Source organism: Solanum lycopersicum, chromosome 12 (genome assembly GCF_036512215.1).
Source record: "Solanum lycopersicum chromosome 12, SLM_r2.1".
In the NCBI taxonomy this organism is placed as follows: Eukaryota; Viridiplantae; Streptophyta; class Magnoliopsida; order Solanales; family Solanaceae; genus Solanum; species Solanum lycopersicum.
Window position 1 is genome coordinate 1,918,965 of NC_090811.1, and position 21,189 is coordinate 1,940,153.

A 21,189-nucleotide genomic window follows, 5' to 3' on the forward strand; every position below is an offset into this window, starting at 1 on the left:
ATTATGCAATTAAAATTACTTACTATGCTCCATACAATGATGGCAATTGGTAAGAGTCTCACCCATTGGTCACAAATACAATTAAAAATAAGAGCACCTGCCCTATAATTGTCCCCCCAACCCCAACCCCAACCCCACTTGCATGTGATGTACTCCTATGGTTTTGTCCTCAATTCTTTGGTATTTACTTAGATGTGCAATTAGATTGGATTTGTATCGATTAAGGTTTATGTATATTTTATCTTCTTTAAAAAGGTAAGTATAGTGTTATTATTGAAAATTAGCGTAAAGTATTCAGATGTTAAAATATGATAAGATCGGATATGATGTAATTTTTAATTATTGAGGTGAGTGAGGGCCTGAGGATATGAAACTAGATAAGAGAGGGCGTGAAAGATTTCGTATTAGGATAGAAGGATAGCAGATTCTTGTTTTTTTTTTAATCATGGTTTGTTATTGTCTGTTGATAATAAATCCACCCTATAGTATGTTGTTTATGACATTTTGATTAATACATGATTTTATTTTTATTTTGGCTACTTTTATGTTGTTTTTTGTTTCGATTTTCTCTTGATTGTCTTTTTCTCTATTCCGATATTTATCATACTTGAGTTGAAGGTCTTTCGAAAATAGTCTTTATACCTTTATAGAGGATAGTGATAAGATAAGGTGCTATCCTCTTTCATGAACTTGTTTTTTATTATAATTTTTTTTTATTTTGACACTCAATTATCCAATTTTTCGAAGTATTTTGAAACTTAAATTGCTCCCATCAAAGACAAATTTACTTTTTAAGATTTTAAAATTTCATAAAAAAATTTTTTAAAAAAAAGCACTTACTATCACAATCATTATTTCCCCACTTTACAAGTCCATACACCTCATGCTCACCACATTAATGTCTATTGAAGAAGCAATCTTTTGTTGTCCATCTCATCTACACTGTTTTCCATTGCCTCTTCTCACGTGAACAGCGCGTGACACTATCTCATTAGTTATAATCTCTCTTAGTTAGAGATTCATTCGATATATTTTAACGTCAACTTTTCACTTGACATATTTAAGATCACAAGATTAAAATCTATTTTGACATAACTTCGATTCAAAATGCTAAGATTAAAAAAATCTTCTTTTTTTTTTCTTACAGTATGTTCTAAATCAAACTACGTCATTCTTTTTCAAATGGAGAAAGTACTGAATATTTGGACAAAAAGGTAAATTGAAGAGAACTGTTACCAACGAAATGAAACTTCACGTACACAATCAACTAAGCTAGTAACATTTCTCGATAAAATCGAGCTCGTATACATTCGAGCAAACAACTACTAAATATTTGGACAAAAAGGTCTTTCTCTCTCTCTCTCTTTTGAATAAATTGAGGTAGGAGTATATGTATGGGAAGATGATAAAGAAGTGGACAATAGAAGAGAACTTTCACCAATAAAATCGAACGTCATATCATATATCACTCAATCAACTGAGCTACTAAGATATTCTGACAAAATCGAGAACCTAATACCGATAGAATGGGAGATCACGTGGTCCCAATAGTTGGGCCTAGTGGCACGTGGATGGGCCCAATTAGAAGATCCGGACACACTTGAAACAAAAGGCAAATAGGGGCCCAAAAGATGGACAAAAGGCATCTCTATTTTTTTTTATCTGTTTTAGGGTATGGGCTGGCCCAATAAGATGCTCATGCACCACGTGACATAGTCTTAATTGGAAAGGCCACGTGTCATGATCCAATGGCCTCTACTAGATCACTAGTGGATTTGAAATAACAATTGTGGGACCCACTCGTTTACTCGAGGGAGTTGCTCGATTAGTAAATAATTATCACTAAGACATCGAAAGAGCAAAAAAGTGAAGAAATTTTGAGTGGATTATTGAGGCTATTATTAGAAGGCCCAAAATCAAATTTGTGAGGATAGAGATATTGTTAGTATATTGATTTAAATTAAGCGAATTAAATAAAGTAAGCATAGCAAATATATAAACAAAGGGAATAACAAGTACTATTAATATTAAAGAATAAGATAGTAGGAGAATAATATTACTATAACAGAAAGAGTAACTAGACATATTCGATTATATACGAAAGTTCTATCTTAATTCTCAACCTCCAGATCTTCTTATTTAAGGGCATAATAAACTGCCAGTTTGTCGTGTTTTGTCGAATCACTTCATCGTAAGATTTCTCTGGCATGCCTCTACCTTTCTTATTACTTATTATAGCTAACGTCTCATACCTTTTTATGGGGTATTGCTCGAACGATTTTAGTAGCACGTTCTCATGACCTTATTCACAACGACCCTTACTCCTATCTTGTCTCGGATAACTTTATTTCTATTCTTAACTTTTTTTTTTATATCCACATTCTTATATCCTCTGCTCTCATTTTTTTGACGCGTGAAATGCGTGGACTTTATAAGTTTGAAATTGCTCCATAAAATAAAATAAAAGTTGCAAGAATATATGCTTAAAAAGTTGTGGCTAGGGGACAAAAGTAGAGAAAAATGACAAAAAGATACATAATACGTGTTGCATAATGATTGGAACGAGGTTATAAAAATCATTGTTGGCTCGAAATGGAAACCATGTGTTGAGGCTTTACGTAATAAAACCGTTTACTTAAGTTAAAATAATGTTTTAATTAGTGGTTAATGATGTTCCACGAACACTTGGACAAATTTTAACTAAGATTAATCTCCTAATCATAATTAATCACATTTGCTCCACTCTCCACTTTACACTAGGTTACCTCTTTTGATAATTAAATTAATAAATTATACCTACTCACTTACTTTAGCTTTTATTTAACCTAATATTTTATTTAAAACTAAACTATATGTGACAATGCACTTCTTAATTAAGGTATATGTGTTGTCCCAATGATCTTGCTTCAATCGAGAGCTGTCAAGTTATCAACAACTTTTGACTTATTTATCAGAATATCAAATATTTTAATGAAACAGAAAGAAAAAAAAAAACCTTATTAATTAAAGAAATGAGAAATGAATACACAATAAGAATAATTAATTAGAAGAATCTAATTCAAGATTACTTGACCTAATGATTCATGCAACTTTTCCTTATTAGTGAATTTGATTTTTCTTTACTGCTCTTTTAAATTGGGCCAAATAAAAATGATTTAAGGCCCAATAGTCATTTTAAAAGTAAAAAAAGCATTATTTGCATTCTTGGGGGCTACTTTCAAGGCCCATATTTTACATTAGGCTATGATAAAAGCCTCCCAAGGCCCAAAACAAGGATGTAATTAGGGTTTGTTCGGTACAAAGGAAAATGTTTTCTTAAAAAAATAACGCAATTATTTACCTATGTCAGCATAAAATATTATCCTAAAAGCATTTATATATAACCCTAACATATGCTATGAGAGGTGGGGGTGAGCGTAGGGGTCTAGGGATCGGAGCTATAAGGGGGTATTTCGGAGGTTGGAGATAATAAAATCAATCTGAAATATCACTTGTGAAAATTATTTTCTCTACTTCTATTAGAGAAATTGTTTTTCCGTATTTGTTCTATTTTTATTGAACGCCTTTTAACTCACTCTTTGTCAAACTCAATTCGATTACTTATGTCAGCACAAAATATTATGCTAAAATCAGTTATATATAATCCAAACATATACTACGAGAGGCCAGGTTGAGGGTAAGGGTCTAGGGATGGGAGCTACCTGGTAGGTGGCGAAGATGGGGTATGTCGGAGGCTGGAGATAATATAATTAATTTGTAATGTCATTTGTAGAACTTATTTTCTCTACTTCTATTAGAGAAATTGTTTTTTTCTAATTTTGTTCTATTTTTATTCGAACACCCTTTTACGTACTCTCTGTCAAAAATTCAATTCAATTAATTCAAGTTCGAGCTGGATTGGTCAACTAACAAGAAAGCTATTTGCTTATAAATATCCAAACGCACAATTTCTAATTTAAGAGTGGATCAACTTCATCTTTTTTCATCACATCCTTAAATTATCTTTTTTATCAATAAAATTCACCAAATAGATATTTTCCAAATTTTTTAATTGAAAATAGTCATGATCATAGAACTTAAACTGTTCGATAAAAACTTTAGAAATTTCTTAGACAATATTAATTTTTCAATTAAAAGATAAGAAACAAGTGGCAAACCCATGGTATTACTAACTTTCTTCCCTCGTTAAACCAAAAGACGACTAACAACATATTCAATATAATTTCAATTAACAAAATTAAGAAAAAAATAATATGTATTCAAACCTTACCTCTATATTGTAAAGATAAATAAACCATTTTCAATAAATCCTCCACTCATAAAGGGATCGTTCAGATGGGAACTAGTTATTCCAAAATTAATTATTCTAGGGTTAGTTATTCTACAATAACTTATCCCACCATGTATATGAAATAACTTATTTCGTCACTGTGATATAATGAGATAATTAGTTATTTCAACTTGACAACCAAATAAAATATAAAAAATTTTATTTATCACTATTTATTTTTATCTCTCGTACTATTTGCAAATATAGCCACTATATATTTATTTAATACATATAACTATAAAAAGGCCTATCTACAAAACAGACCCCTACTATTAAAAGGCCTCATAGCTCATGTGCTTTTTTCTGCCATTTTTCATCATTTTAAAGCCCCAATAAAATGCCTAAACAATTAATGCAAAATCTTTAAAATATAACCAAACTTGTCATATTCTTCCATTTGTATTCCATTTTCTATTTGAATTTTTGAATATAACCTGCATTCAATTACTCAAATAAGGAATGTTGATGGAATGTTAACAGAAAAAAAAAACCCTATAAATACAGACTACAAAATCTATATTCCAAATGTGTCCATTGGTCCTATATCTATGTATATAATGTTACATTGCTTTCAACTGGTCAGTAAAAAAGGCTATACAGTTAAAACTTTGCAGGCTATAAGTCTGAACTTGTTTTTTCTTTTATCTAGCTATTTTTTTTATATGATATTTTTCTTAAAATCGCGCTTCAAAAATGTTTCTTTTAAGTCGAAGATATATCGAAAACAGTCTCTCTACATATATAGATAGTAACGAAGTTTGAGTATATTTTATCCTTTGAAAACTTCATTTGTAATATTACACTGGATATGATGTAGTTGTTTGCAGGGGTGGACCCAGATAGAGTCCGTTGAATGCTCGAACACCCTTTAATCTCGTCTTAAAATATATATATAGAGAGAGAGAAATTAAGAGGTATTTGTATAAAATTAACAAAAAATTATTGTTTTTAATTTCTTGCAATCCTACTTCAATTTTCTTTTAAGCTGAAGTTCTGTCGGAAACAATCTCTCTACGTTGATCATAAACTAAAAGTAAGATTATGTATAATTTATTATTTTTCATATTTCACTTATTATATTGTACTGAGTATATTATTATTATTATTATTATTATTATCGGTAAGTCTATTACTTTATTATTTTTTTTGAGTTAATGATTTTGGTATCATTCTCTCTGATGCTGTTAAAAAGTATTTTGATGACAGTATTTCTAATTCCATTGTGTCTTCTTTTTCATTTGTATTTTTATAGAAAAAAAATAAATATGACCACTACGATACATACCTATTGCAAAAGTAACACCTTTTTAATTAATTTATTGAAGCAGACTTTTCAGTTTCTTATTATAAAGTGGTCAAAAATGACATGTCATTTTCTAATCTTTGTGGTAGTGGAAACTGGGAAAAATTTGTATTTTTCAGAAATTTCAAATTATTTGGCTTATCTATTTTATCAAAAAAAAATAATAAATTTATGTTATAATCAATTTGAAATAATTATTTTTTATGACAAAACTACAACTGTTTTATTAAATTAAATATAAATATAAATATAAATATAATTTCGAATTTCAAAAGATTTTTTTTATAATAACTTCACTTCATTTTCTTTTTTTTTTTTAAAAAAAAACCCATCAAATACCATTCAATATTGTTCTAATGCATACTTAGTATATATTAGTAAACAAACAAATTAATAATATAGGTTGTAGTGCACCTCGGAGCGTGATTTGAATTTAGTTAGAACTTTAATTTGGGCTTGGGGAGTGTCACCTCTGATGGTCTTGCCGAGCGCGATTCAAATTTAATTTAGAGCTTCAAGAGCGCCACCCTCGATAGGTCGCGCAGAGTGCAAATCCAAATTTAGTCAGATTCGAGCGAGAAACAAAAAGAAAAACAACAAACTTAGTTAAATAATATAAATTAATTATGTCATTTTAAATTTGGAATTGAAAAGTACATTATAGAATTATTGTATATCTTTGCCCCCTTTTTTTTCTACACTTTGGAAACAAATGGAATATATGTAGTACAAGTCAATCTTAATTTTTGTTCTAAAATTGCAAGCTAGTTTTTTTTAATTATTTATTTAGATTTGAAATTTTATCTAAATTCTTGCATTATAAGATTCATTTTTTCTAGTAATGCTTTCAAATATGATTTTTTTTCATTATTAAAAACTCAACCCTATTCACCTTAAATAAAAAATGAAAAAATCTCGAATTATTTTACCACGACTTATATTTATATTTACCTTATGCATAGAGTAATGTGTTATGTCACTTTTTTTTATACCAAGCAATAAACATATACTAAAATGTACCAATATATAAATAAAATAAAAAGACTAAAGTTTATAAATGTAAGAAATATTATATTCATGTTTCATTAAATAAGGAATATGTCCCTTAAATTTTATCAAATGTTACCAAACCAATCATGTGGGGAACAATTTTTTGATTCATTTTTATTTCCTTACCGACAAACTTCTTTTTATTTTATTTTATTTTGGTTTTATAGGCCACAATTTATATTATTTTATTTTTTTAAAAAAAAAATCATTCATTCCTTATCAATTAATAAAGGAAAAATGCACAAGTACCCAATCAATTTATATTCGAAATTATAGAGACACACTTATATTATATTAAGTTCTTATTATCCTTAAACTTATATTAAAAGTAATTTTCTATCCCTTTTCGATTTAAGTGACACTAATTTAAAAAAAAATCAACCTGCGTTGAACCCACAAGATAGTGCCACCCAAGTCGAAAAAGGATAAAAAAATATTAATAAAATAAGTTTAAGAGGGTAATAGGACATTCGTATAATATAAGTGTGTATCTAAGATTTCGAACATAAATTAAGGTGGTACTTATACATTATCGCATTAATAAGTAGATGAATAGTACTAATTAAATAAAATGCATTAAATTATTTGATTTGAATGCTCATTAAACTTTCAATTAATTGTAGGGCAAAATCAAGTCAAAATGAATACACACAAAACGCTCCATGAATAATTGAATTATTTGAAAAGAATCGACTCATCCTCTTTAGGGTTGAGCATCGATTACGAATTTGATAAAATTTAATAATTATAATTTAATTTTTATAATTATTTTAATTAAATAATAAATTATTTATTTCAGAATTTAAATTTTGTTACTATTTTTTAAAGAAAAAGATTTTGAATTTACAAATTTTAAATTAATTCCGTCTATGAAATTCTCTTTTTTCTTTCTTTAAAAAATTCGTCCTTATTATTTTTTATTGACAGGCTAAATAGCAAAATTATAATTCTCGCTTCGATAAAATCCAATAAATCTTAGCAAAGAATCTGATTCGAATTAGATTTATTTAGTAAATATAAATAACATTTAAAATCTATTAATCTACTCTTTTTTTCCATTTTCAAACCATTAAATTTAAAACTCATCCCTTTTTTTTTCTCGGTTTTAATTTTGAATTTTGTGTCAAAAGCAAGTTTACTAAGTCAAAATATTTGAAAATAATTACAAAAAATGAGACAAATGCAATATTTTACATCAATCTCCATCATCAATCAAATATTTTATAAAGTAAAAACACCTTTTAGAATCATCCATGAAAATTTATTTTTGTCATTTTTTGCCTTTTATTGTCAGTCTATTATCAAATCTATGCTCTCACTTTTTCTTCTGCTTTTTTTTATTTACAAATAATTTTAATTGAAAGTTATATTTTTAAAAAAATCTATTTATTTTTAGTCTGTTTAAAAAGAATGATTTATTTTTCTTTTTTGGTAATATTTTAATTTTAATTTTTACCTGACATGTTCAAGATTACAAGATTAAAGGGTATTTTGGTATGTTTGACATAACATTAATTTAGAATCACAAGATTAAATTTATTTTTTTCTTAAACTCCGTTTCAAATCAAACTAAGTCAATCTTTTTGAAATAGAGGAAGTAGAAGTTATTTGTTTATTTTTTATTCGATTATCAAATTTATCTCAAATTTTTCTAATAAGTATTTATTTTGCAGTCACAACATACGTTAGATTATTTTTAAATAAAGTATTATAAGAGCCAAACCTTTTATTATTACATCAAAAAAAATATATAGTAAATTACTTCTACCCAAGTTACTATTACAATTAATTTTTAACAAAAAATATTTTTTAGATATTATCCGTTATTCTTTTCAGAATTTTAAAATAATTTAAATTTGAAACGTCTCACTTAAACAAAAAAGTAAAACACTTCATATCAAATATAACTTTATATACACATAACTCAAACTCGAAACATTACGCTTACCTACTCATTCATTCTTAATATAAAAATAAATAAAAAACAACAACAAAGTTTCATAACAAAAACATATTAATAATACATTATTATTTTTTTCCTAAGACAAACTAGAAAACAAAGCTTCACAAATCTCAGTAAAAACATCAATAATTACCTCATGATGATATTGTGAATTTAATTTTAAAAAACATTTTAATAAATTTTCAAGTTCTTTTGCACCAAATATTTGATTTTCCATAATCATTTCCAACATGGAATTTCTAAAATCACCATAAGGGTCTTTTGATTTCTTCACCACCGCAAGACTGCCCTTTACGCCACCCTTCGCCGCCCTCCGCCGCCGCGGTTTTCGCCGGAGAGAATATTCCGATGAATCAGAATTTGTAAATGACCTTGATGAGAAAAGGGTATTATTGTCATCTTCATCACATTCACTTTCTTCATCACTACTAAAAATACCTTTATAATGAAAATTAGCAAATTCTTCATCAAAATTAGTAAATCTTTTAATTTTTGAATTTGTCATTTTCTTGAATTTTTTCTTCTTATTTTTCTTCTTGGAATTCTTCTCATAGTATTTAGAGTTGCAATTCTCTTGAGAATACTCATCATGAGGAAAAATTGGTGATGCTGGAGGGCATTTTTGTCCATTTGTATCCGCTATAAAAAAAAATACGATTTTAGTCAGGATGTTATTCAACACTGCTTCGTAAAAAACAAACAAAAAGAAACTTATACTATATATATCAATTTATTTTAATATGTTATAACATGTTAATAATCATTTTAGTCGGTGCATAAAATTTAAATTTTTTTCGTATATGTACGTGTAAGTATAGTATGCTAGAAAATGATGCATATATATATATGATTTATATTACTCGAATTCTCTAAAAATACATAGTCTTTGATTAGTTAAACATATATTCAATAATTTTAAAAAAGAATTTGCGTAACACATCATGCAAAAAAGTAAACAATGAATTCGAGACAAGAAATATAGTATAGCCTAGAAAATAACATATAATACCGAAAACAAAACTCACTTACAAGTCGTATTGTGACAATAGACCGATACTGCTGCTTGTAAAAAATTTCTGCGTACGCCACTGGTCGAAAGTGGATTTTGAGGGCATTTTTGTCTAAACATGGAAGGAAATGGAGTTGGTTTTGGAGAGAAAAGATCAACTAATTGATAATGTTGATGGTTTTGAGTTTGAAAAACTGATTTTTTATTATTATCAATATCATCAGAAATATTCTTGGACTTACAAGAACCAAATGATGATTTAAACAAACTAGAAATTTTCATTTTAAATCTATTTTCCATTTGAAAAGACAAAAAGAAAAAGAAGATGAAGAAGAGGAGAGAATTTTTTTTTTTTTTTTTTTGAAATTGTAGAGAGAATTATTATACAATTATTAGGGTATGAGTGGGAGACTTATATATATATATATAATAAAGTATAATTGATCATGAAGAGAACAATTTTCAAAAAATGTGTAATTTTTTTTTATTTAAAAAAAGGTCGGATAGTGCAACTTTTTGCTGTTTTTTTGTCCTTTTTTTTGTCCCTTTTTAACACACAAAATTCAATCTCATCTAATTTAGTCCACCTTAACTTTTTCCCCTGAAATATGAAAAAAGTTCATGTATATAGGTCTTAATCAATAGACTTTTCAATAAATTTAATTAATTGAGATCATTAATAAAATAATAAAGACATATTTGTTCAACTTCCTATACTTTAGGGACACATTTAGTCATTTCTTGCTTATCGTGATAATAATATTCTCGGTATATTTTTTACGAGTAGAATTTAAGAGAAGAGTGTATATATTACGCATTTCGTATGGAGTTGAGAGGTAGATTCAGATGGATCCTCGATTCAATATTTTTTTATTTTTGAGAAAATGATTCGAACTCAATGCATGGGTAAACTATGATGAAACATTTCTTGTTTATTATAATAACAACATACCGAGTATACTTTTACAAGTAGGGTTCAGGAAAGGGGATTGTGTACGCACATCCTACCCTTACCTTTGTGATATAGAGAAGTTTCGATTGAAAAATTATTTTTTCAGAATTTGAAATAAGTGTATGAGTAAAAAAACTATGACGAAGTGTTTCTTGATTAGTAATTGCCTAATTGAGTTAATTAGGGGTTTTAATTAAATTAATTACATATTTGGACCAACAATTAAACGATAAGGACATACATGAGTTAAATTATGGATAAAGACTCCAATTTCAATTACTTTAAAGATATGTTTAACCTTTTTCCATATAATAATTTATCTTTTTAACTCGTGAAAAACTGAAGATAGAAAAATATTTTTTGATAAACTTTCGATACATAGTAAAATAATTATAAGGAATTCAAAAGTTTGAATATAGCAACAACTATGTCTTATCACTAAAAAGTTTGATTAATTAAAAGCACCAAACATGCTATATATAATTATAATACTACTATAAATCTAGAAATAGAATGTAGGGGACCAATTATGAAGAAAAAAATTCAAATTAAATGAGATGTTACTAGTACTTGTTGATATTTTGAATTCAAACTACAAAGGATATTTCTAATAATACTTTTTAAAAAAAAAAAAATTCAAATAAATAAAATAATAAATTAATTTATGATCCAACTAACTAACGTTCCAAACAGAAACAATAAAGTAGTAATTAATAATAGTAATTAAAAAAAAGATAATATATAGTCAATGAAAACATTCTGCTGAAAAGCAGGATCCAACTCACTTAATATGAATAAATAAAATAAAATTTGTTATTTTTTTGTAATATAATCATGGTTATGGAGATTTACAATGCTCGAAGTCTTGAATTCTTTTTTTTTTTAATAAAAAGAAGTATATTCAACATATAAAATTTATGAATTTTGAATTTTAGGTTAGAATATCAATTAGGTTTGAAATAATATATAAAATTAGGATATGATTGCAAATTTTAAATTCTCCAACAACAAAAAAAAAATGATTAATTTGGGATTTCAAAAAATAAATAAATTTTACAAAAGGAGATTATTCATATCAGCACGTGAAAGAATTATATTAAAAAATAACTAGTTACTATTGTTGTTATCATTTTTTTTATAAAATTATGTGTGTTTAAAAGTTTGTTATATTTATTTATAAAAGAAATATGAAAATATGTAATTTATAAATGTGACTAGGATATTCTGATATCTTGTTTTACAAATTATAATTTGTTCATTTGATAAGATTATATAAAAGTTAAAGAAAAATTTATATTACATATTCAAACAAAGCTTTTAACTTCGTATCATGATTTCATACTATACGTCCGAACAAACCCTAAGTATAAAACATTAAAACAACAAAAGATTGAATTATTTTTGTTCTAAAAAACATTTTACCCAAATATTTTGAGACATATCCCAAAGACTCAAAATGACTACTATTTGTCAATAAATGTCCAATGGAATTGCAAAAGAAGCAATACAACTACTCCACTTAATCACTTTCCCAAGTAACAAAAACCATAATAATATCTCCAAAAATATGAAATTTCCAAAGTCTTTGATATTAGAATTTTACTAAAACTCCAAACAAGAAACTCCTTGAGTACACTTTCCCATCATGAGAAATAAAAGAGTGTATTGAACAAGTTATTATTACTCTTATTTTTAATATTATTATATCAGATTCGATACGAAGAGTTACACGTGTTTATAGGGCAATTATCTATAAATTTTCTAAGGGTCAATGGGTGCAAAAAAACATAAACTCATTATATATATACTAAAAAGAGTTTAAATGTTGTAGTCGTCCTTAGTTTTTTCTTTCCACAATTAGATCACTCGTGAATTTTATAATTTTAAAAATAAAACTGATTACCTGCTATAACAAATAAACATGTGAATTTTATAATTTTAAAATAAAATTGATTATCTGCTATAACAAATAAAGATGACTTGATGGTATAAACATTTTCTTATACTATCAATATATATAACTTAAACATAATAAAAATTAATAATTAAGGGGAATTTTGGGGTAACTGATAAAGTTATTGTTCATATAATTAAGAGATCAAAGATTCGAGCCATGAAAATAACTTCTTATAGAAATACAATATTATAATGTTGCGTACAATAGACTCGTATGATCGAATCCTTTTAAATCTTTTTTTGAAATGTGAGATTCAAGATGGGAAGACAAAGGTAAAATTGTCACTTTTTCCATGTTCTTATATGTAAATAACAATAAATTAAATTTTCCTATATTTGGAATATTTGTCATTACATTTATGTCCTGTTGCTCAGCAGTTTACTGCCTTAGCAAGGAACTATTTACCTTGGAGAGTACTGCATTAACCTCAATCTTTTTAACCTCTCTAGGGTAAAAACTTACCTGCCATATTCATTTAAGGTTCGATTAAATTAGTATTCACGCATTTCAATACTTATTTTTGAATGTGTCGCTCTCAACAAAAATATTTCTATTTTTATAAGGAGTTGAAGTCGAAATTTCTGATTAAGGATAGACTAAAATGTAATATATCTTATTACTCTCTAAGGTAAAAACTTATCCGCCGTATTCGTCTTAAGGTTCAATATATTATTATTCACACATTTCAATGCTAATTGTTAAAAGCGTCGCTCTCAACAAAAATATTTCTATTACTACAAAGATTTAAATTCGAAATTTCTGATTAAGGATAGATTAAAACGTGATATGTCTTATTACCCCTCGTCCCCTATTTTTATAGGATAGAAAGATTTTTTTCGAGAAACACTCCGCGTAAATATAAAATATTTGAAGCATGATAGCGAAATAACATGACAGCAAATCAACAAGATACTATCAGTATAAATCCATTCGGTTGGTTGGTGTATACATCGGAGTCTGACTAAATTTAAATTCGCATTCGAAAAGTTTCAAAAGTAAAGTGTCCCCTATGACGACTTTATACATAGAGGGACTCAAAGTTGTCACGTCTAATTAAGGATGAATAAGTACTTATCAGTTACCACTCCACCACGATCTTTGTCGGTAGACCTCTCAAACTTTCAAAAGCATCTTGAAATCATAGAAGCTTCCAAAAAACAAACAAACAAATTCATGCACTTGTTATCTTGAGTAATAGAAGAAGTAATACAAAAGCTAGAAGACATTTTTTTTCATAAAATAAGTGATGGGTTCAGCTTTTTAAAGTTGAATTCAGCTTCAATATGACAAGAAAAATACAATATATATGGCCTTTGACATTGGTTCTTGATTTTTTCCCCCCCTTTGATTTGATGCTTTTGTATGTCACCTACCAAAATGGGCTCTGAAAATTTTGAAGTAAAAAGGCTTATCTATTTGTCTTACAATTAGTCAATACATCATTCAATTTTCAATTTATACGTGATAATATTTGATTAGACACTTTCAGATGATGAAATTCGTATATCTATAACACTTTATATGTAGATTTGCAAGAGTTTCAACTAGACTAATGTGAAATTTTATTTGTATTTTTCAAAAAAAAAAATATTATCAAGTTAAATTTCAAGTGTTTTATCACCACGATCCACTATCTCCTTCTTGAGTAAAGGTTCCTTTGGTCATTTATCTTGATCAAGGGGTGAATCTTTTTAGAATAAGTGTACATTTAAAAAGATTTGTGTATATTTTAAACCCTTTTTAAGGTTTATTTTAGAGCAAATTATTTTATAAAACCTTCCTAGCTAATTGTTTGTACAAGTAATATGATATTTTTCCTATATTTTGAGATTGTGCTTAATTATCTTTCTTTGATTTTATTATTGTGTAACAATTAATTCATTAATTTCTAACCACCAGTAAGAACACATTATTTTATTTGATTCTTTTTGAAAAAATAAGAAGAAAAAAAAGGAATTGATTGTGTTTATTTGGTTCCCCCCCAAAAAATAATAAAATTTATTTGTATTATCAAATCAATATAATTTATCCTCTGAAAAAATAATAATGTTTGCTAATTCTCCTTAACCACCCGACCAAAAACCTAGTATAATTTGTCATTTGGCTGAAAAATATATTAAATTGTTGATTAGTACTAATTATGTCGTTTGGTACACATAACTAAGTACTAATGTAATTTCAGAGGTTTGATTTGGAGAGGGTAACGTATACGTAATTTTATTCGTATCATATGAAAGCAAAGAGGTTATTTTTTTTTATAAATATTCGACTTAATTAAAATACATCAAAATTAGTAAGAAAAAGGAAATACTATATATAATGAAGAAGTCAAGTAGAAAATAGTGAAAAAAAGAATAATAATATAATAAAAAGTAAGTTATAATAAAATTAAATAATAAGATATTAGGAGATAGAGTAACAATAACAATAATAATAATAAGGAAAATTAAATGGCTCTCAACTACGGATCATGTCTATGCGAAGCTTCAGCGTATCATGTCCCGTTTAAACACCTCTCTTCTTTTCAGTAAATCGACTTCTACCACTTCTTAAACCCATCCTAAACAATCTCCCGCGCCCCTTCACTAAGACATTTATGAGTATCCTCTTTACATATACGAAATTATTTCAGTCTCGCATCCATCATCTTGAAATAACATGAACACAACATAAGTAACTTTATATTTCAGAACTCATAAAAATATTATTACGTCAATGTTTTTTTTTTCTTTTTCCTATAAATTATTATCAAACACTTAAAATCTTATTTATTAGATATGATTTTTATTTATTTTTACGTATCAATACAATTTGAATATGTACTTGAGCATTGCTGGAGGACAACAATTTGTGAGTTGACATATATATTGGACAAACTTTAGGACAACAATTTGAATGTGTGCATTTGTTTTTTTGTACACTATTATGTGAAGTACTTGTCATAGTGAAATATGTCTCTCAATTTTCTTAAATTTATGATGAAATTTTTGTACCAGTGACACTGAGAAATTCTACATAAAAAGTAAATTGTACTCTTTAATACATCAAAATTAAATTGTACTAGTAACATTATAAATATATACTCTATTTTATTTTTTTACTTAGTTCTCGGTATCCGATTTGATGGTCAACTAATTTAGTTTTACGTTGGAAAGTCTCAGTTTGAAAGGATAAATCGCTTCATGTCAAAGTTGAGTTAAACATCGAAAAGTCTTATTTGAAGGTTAAATGACTCCATGTCGAAGGCGACTAAGTCTCACTTCGAAGGATAAAATCTTTCATATGAAAGCCAAAATTTACATCGAAAAGTCTTATTTGAAGGATAAATCACTCCATATCAAAGGCGACTCCATATTGAGGGTTCGAGGATGGAGACATATTACCTACCTATGGCAAAAAAAGCAATGTTGCCTGAGAGATTCGAAATCCTTCATATTAAAGTCAAATTTTACATCGAAAAGTCTTATTTGAAGTATAAATCGCTTCATATCGAAGGCGATTTCAAAAGCAATGTCGCCTGAGAGATTCGAAATCCTTCATATTACAGCGAAAAGTTGTATTTGAAGAATAAATCGCTTCATATCAAAGGCGATTCCATATCGAGGGTTCGAGGATGGAGAAATATTACCCTACCCTATGGCGAAAAAAGCAACGTCGCCTGAGAGATTCGAACTCTCGCGGGGAAACCCCATGTACTTAGCAGGCACACGCCTTAACCACTCGGCCAAAGCGACAAGTTGTTAAATAATTAAGTAAAAATATATAAGAATGTTGGCTAATTTTTCCATTTTTTAAAATAAAAGAAATTCTTGGAGGCTAGTGAGAAGTCATATACATATTTTACCGACAATTTTTTATTGGGTAGACCGAAAACCGAACGATAACGATTTAAAATCGATATCTTATTGATTTATTATTGAATTAGCATATTTAAAAATTGATAAACCGAATCGATAACGACCAAAAACTGATAAAAAATATCTTATTGATTTGTTATTTAGTTAGCATATTTAAAAATTGATAAACCGAATCGATAACGACCAAAAATCAATAAAAGTATCTTATTGATTTGTTATTGAGTTAACATATTTAAAAACCGAAAATACATAAAATCAAAACGAACCAATCGATGCGTAACCTACATGTCAACATAAAATTGTTTACTGTTTAATACTACACGTGTTAAATTTGCTCTCTTTTTTTCCGCAGCTATTTTTTCTTCTTGATTCTTAATTTTCAGCATTTTTTTTATTTTCCTCACGTGCAACTTCTAACTCTCTTATCTTCTCATGTTGAATTATGCAATTTTCATAATTCAATTTCCTATTGTGAGCCTTCATATTTGTAAATTGGTTCTTAAATAACATTAAGAAATGACCCTTTAAATTCAAATTTTAATTCTGAAATTGATTTTCACTTTAAAGTGATGAATGACTTTCCATATCATAACTTTTTCAAGTTCTTCCATTATGAGATTTATGATTACGATAAAAAGCAATATTAATGTACTCACTTATCAAGAAAATGATAATTTAATTATTAAAGGGCTTAAAGAACTTCAGATTCTACCATTATGTAATTAAAATATTTATATTCAATCAAATTTTGATTTAGCAGAGGAGCAAAATGATAATTCAACTTTTCACTTTAGATGATTAACTATAGAATCCATGGATATGTACATAAGGCTTCATTGACCTAATTGTTTCAATAAACTTGATTACATTAATTCTACATATGAACATATTGAGAAATGTCTGATGCAACTTGGGAAATCCAATTAGCTGTAGTTCCAAAGAAGAGTTCCCAAAACCAAAGATCCAATGCAAGAACAGAAGAGAAAATTAGCAGAGCTAAAGTCTGATATCGATTTAGAGGCCAACCTGAGACTTCTGCCATTTGTTTCAACAAAGGAAGTGAATTGGTTGTTAGGTTGCGGTTCGTGATGGACCAGGCAGTTATCCACTGTACTTCAGAAGGGACAAGGTCAAACTCTTCTCGTAGCCTACGTCCCAAATCTGGCATGTGACCGCCACCATAAAGGATAGCTATCTTATTATGACCCTCGTTGATAGCTCTTTGAAGTGCTTCTAATGCAGCTTTGTTTCTCTCGCCGATGATAACAGATTCCGCCTCTACATCAGCTGTGACCTGTGTGAATCTACATGAATAATGGGAAGACGTAACTACCTTTGAAAATGAAGAGAGGGAGTACCCAGCATGAAGAAAAGAAGCATTGATTTTAAATGTAGACAAGAAACAATAAATAATTGTAAGCATCACAGACAATAAATAAAAAATAGCCTTGAGCAAAGGCGATTATCTGGAAAGTTATCCTTTCCGTCGATGCAAAAACCTATAGACTGTAGGATCTGAGTTTGCATTCATGAATTACATGTGATATGGAGGGAGGAGGGTGTTCGTTAAAGAGTCCCATTGCATCTCCTTTTTGCATTTTTTCATGGAGGTGTGCTTTCTTTATGTCATTTCTTATTCTCATCGGGTAAAGAAGAGAGAAAAGTAAAAATATTCCAGAGAGCTGCAACTCAAAACTCACATTTTGACTGCCCAAAATAAACTTACTCGGATGTTAGTCGCTTTGCCAGGAAGACCTTCATTGCAGCACCAAAATCAAGTCTAGATAAGGCTTCTAGTTCAGGATATTCAGATGGTTGGCTTTTCACATCTGTACAAACACCTCCAATGATAAGAAGTCCAACAAGAGGCATCGGCAGCACCCGAGAAGCCCATAGAAGTTTGGATCTCCAAGGGTCAAGATCATCTGGGATTGTAGGTTGCACAAGTGCTTTTGTTGATCTAAGTGTCATATCTCTGGCAAATGTGAACAAGCTCTCGCCTCTTTCAGTCTGAAAGGATTATACATAACATGGTGAGATCATTCGATTGTATGGACAGAGAATTAATCTATACTTGCACTAGAGAAAACTGACAAAAGAAGAATGGCACGTTAAAACTAGAAGTGTTGGTCTGACATACAAAATTACAAATACTAATATTCATGCACGCACCATACGTAAATACGTATAAATCAACTTTCAATCCGTACCACAGAAATACACATAAATCAAGTGTCATGTGCTCAAATGGACATGAAATGAACCAAGTGAAGTGAGAAGGAGGCTACAAGTGTATTAACATCCTGAATAATCAGCAATTCATTTAACAAGTAATGGACTTGGCAGCAAAGTTATCTCATAGAGTACCTGGAGTAACTTGAAGGTCTCAAAATCAAGATCCGCATGGTACCAATTTTCACCCTCATAATCAAGACAATCTAGTTGGAAATCAAGCGTCAGAAATCTTGCCATCTGCCGTTGGATGAAGCCTATAATATTAAATCCCTTTGATCTTGAACTTTTTAGTTTCTTTCTAAAAATAGAACTTTTTCTACTGTCTAAACTTTCTCTGCTGGCTACCATCTCATAGAGAATGCAATCATATGGTTCAAGTTCCTTTTGTAGGGCGGTGAAGTACCTGCAAATACAATATCAATCCAAGTTCAACTGTTCTGTCAGACAAGATCAGAAAAGAATGATACAGACATAGCAGGTTAGAAAGATGTTTCCCATTGACCATACTTGACATCAGTTCCCATTGACCATACTTGACATCAGGATACACATCAAGATATCAGATAAAACATTATGGAACATAAATTGAATAACCATGATAACAAGACAGAATCAAGATAGAAGCTATGGTGTAGATAAGCAATCAGACTCTATACAAAAACTGATTCATAAAGGTATGGGATAATTATTTAATTATCGGAACAATGATTACTTCTATCAAATCCTTCTGACGAACAGACAGGTCATAGATTACCCCAAAGTTGAATGTACTGTTATCTTTTGATATGGTTAAGCAACCGACCTTGGGTGTAAAAACAGTGGTAGGATACAAAGAAGTTTCATACAACCATGGGTTTACACCAGGGATTTGCATAAAGTATGTAGTAGTATGCCCTAACTACAGAATACAGTCAGTGTGTAAGCTTGTGCAGACTATGTACCAATGGAATGCAATTACCACATTGACATAGATACGATACATTACCATTTGAGAGTCGCAACAAAAAGGTGCAGCTTTATCCAATCAATTACTTTTCACTCATGCAAATTGAATTATACAGCCCTATAAACTAGCTGTTTATCGTATACATTTCTAATTCCTCACATATGTCTAATGTGTCAACCTTTACAAAAAGTTGCAATTTTGTTTGGCGTTTCACATAAATGATAAAACATAGATGCTACCATGTTCAAGGGCAAATCGTCACAAGAAAAGATCATCTTAACGTCTTTAACTAATTGATGATGAATTCATAATCAATCAATCTACATCTCCATAATCAAGCTAAAAACAGAAATAATCTCACTTCCTATCAACATACATGAAGCTCCATAACATTTTTCTGGATTCTGAGAGATTGAACTTACTCTTTATCAGCAATGTGTATTGTCGACACCAAATCAACCTACACAGTCAAAATTTCGCAATCACAATCAAACTTCAGAATTTGAATTCACAAAATGTAGCCAAATATTGAATCATTTCTGTAATAAGGCTCGCATCTAAGTTCAATGTAAACCGCGTGCGTTTACATAGCCAGCTCCTCAAACTTGTTAGGATATTCCATTTTAATATTCAACTAAGCCTTGTTCCTATTAAACACCTCACTACTAGTAAAGTGTTCCAATTAGACACTTCCAATTCAACTTTTAACGCGAGTTTCCATTCGTCTATTAGATAGTTAAACTAACCACATAAAATACATTATCTCCTATAGACGAATGTATGTGTTTCGAGAAATGACATGTTTTATACGGTTAACTTAACTAGTAGACTAATGAGAACACACAAAAAAAGGAATTCTAAAATTTGAGCCTAAACTGTCTAATTGGAAACACTCTTAGTTCAAGCGTTCAAATGGAGTATGCTTAGTATAATACACACAAACTATGAAAAATTCCGGCGGGTTCAGTGAGAGAAATTTGAACCTGGAGAAAAGGTTGAAGAAGAGACCAAGGGAACTTCTTCCGGTAAGTAACGACGGCGGTTTGCAATTCAGCTGTGCTAACGCTATCATCAGAGGTGGTTCCTTTTCTGAACCTCATAAAATCAGCAATCGAATTATTCTGCAGGAATTGCTCCGGTGAGTCATTGTTGTTATTATCTATCAATACCTGCCTCGAGAAGACGTTGAGCTTCGGAAAACGAGGAATTCGCCGGAAGGAAAACGACGGGGAAGGTGAATCGGAGTTGAAATTCGAAGGAATTGAAGATGGAGATGTTGAAGAGAGTAGAGAGAGAGAGCGATGAACCATAGCTCTTCTCTTTTAGAGAGAGGAAGAGAGAAGAGGATATGGTGAAGAGCAATGGAGTGATGAAAAAATTGTTAAAAGAGTGAGAAAAAATCTGTCGCTCTTCGTGGTGGCTAATTTAGCACGCAAAGTGGTAGCTTATTTAATTTTTTAATCGAAAAATGGTGGTAAGAAATCACGTTATTTTAAGATAAAATTACAATCTATTCCTTTAAAAATATCTCTCAAAACGGATACAATAATATAAGCATTGATACATTAATTTAACGTGCAAGATACT

At 29.1% G+C, this 21,189-nt stretch overlaps 1 protein-coding gene and 2 non-coding genes across 3 annotated transcripts; all 3 read right to left on the bottom strand.

Moving 5' to 3' along the window:
- Nucleotides 1-8,607: 8,607 nt before the first annotated feature.
- Nucleotides 8,608-10,739, bottom strand: LOC101248946 (uncharacterized). Its single transcript, XR_011213364.1, has 2 exons — nt 9,676-10,739; nt 8,608-9,285 (listed from the first exon to the last, which is right to left on the bottom strand). It is a non-coding gene; the product is annotated as an uncharacterized protein (transcript).
- Nucleotides 10,740-16,216: 5,477 nt separating this feature from the next.
- Nucleotides 16,217-16,298, bottom strand: TRNAS-GCU (transfer RNA serine (anticodon GCU)). The gene has a single exon. It is a non-coding gene; the product is annotated as a tRNA-Ser (tRNA).
- Nucleotides 16,299-17,191: 893 nt separating this feature from the next.
- On the bottom strand, nt 17,192-21,065 carry LOC101249241 (uncharacterized). Its single transcript, XM_004251557.5, has 5 exons — nt 20,586-21,065; nt 20,025-20,062; nt 18,789-19,059; nt 18,148-18,431; nt 17,192-17,725 (listed from the first exon to the last, which is right to left on the bottom strand). Exons 1-5 carry the CDS (start codon nt 20,910-20,912, stop codon nt 17,296-17,298), a joined length of 1,350 nt encoding a protein of 449 aa, XP_004251605.1. The 5' UTR covers nt 20,913-21,065; the 3' UTR covers nt 17,192-17,295.
- Between the last annotated feature and the right edge of the window lie 124 nt (nt 21,066-21,189).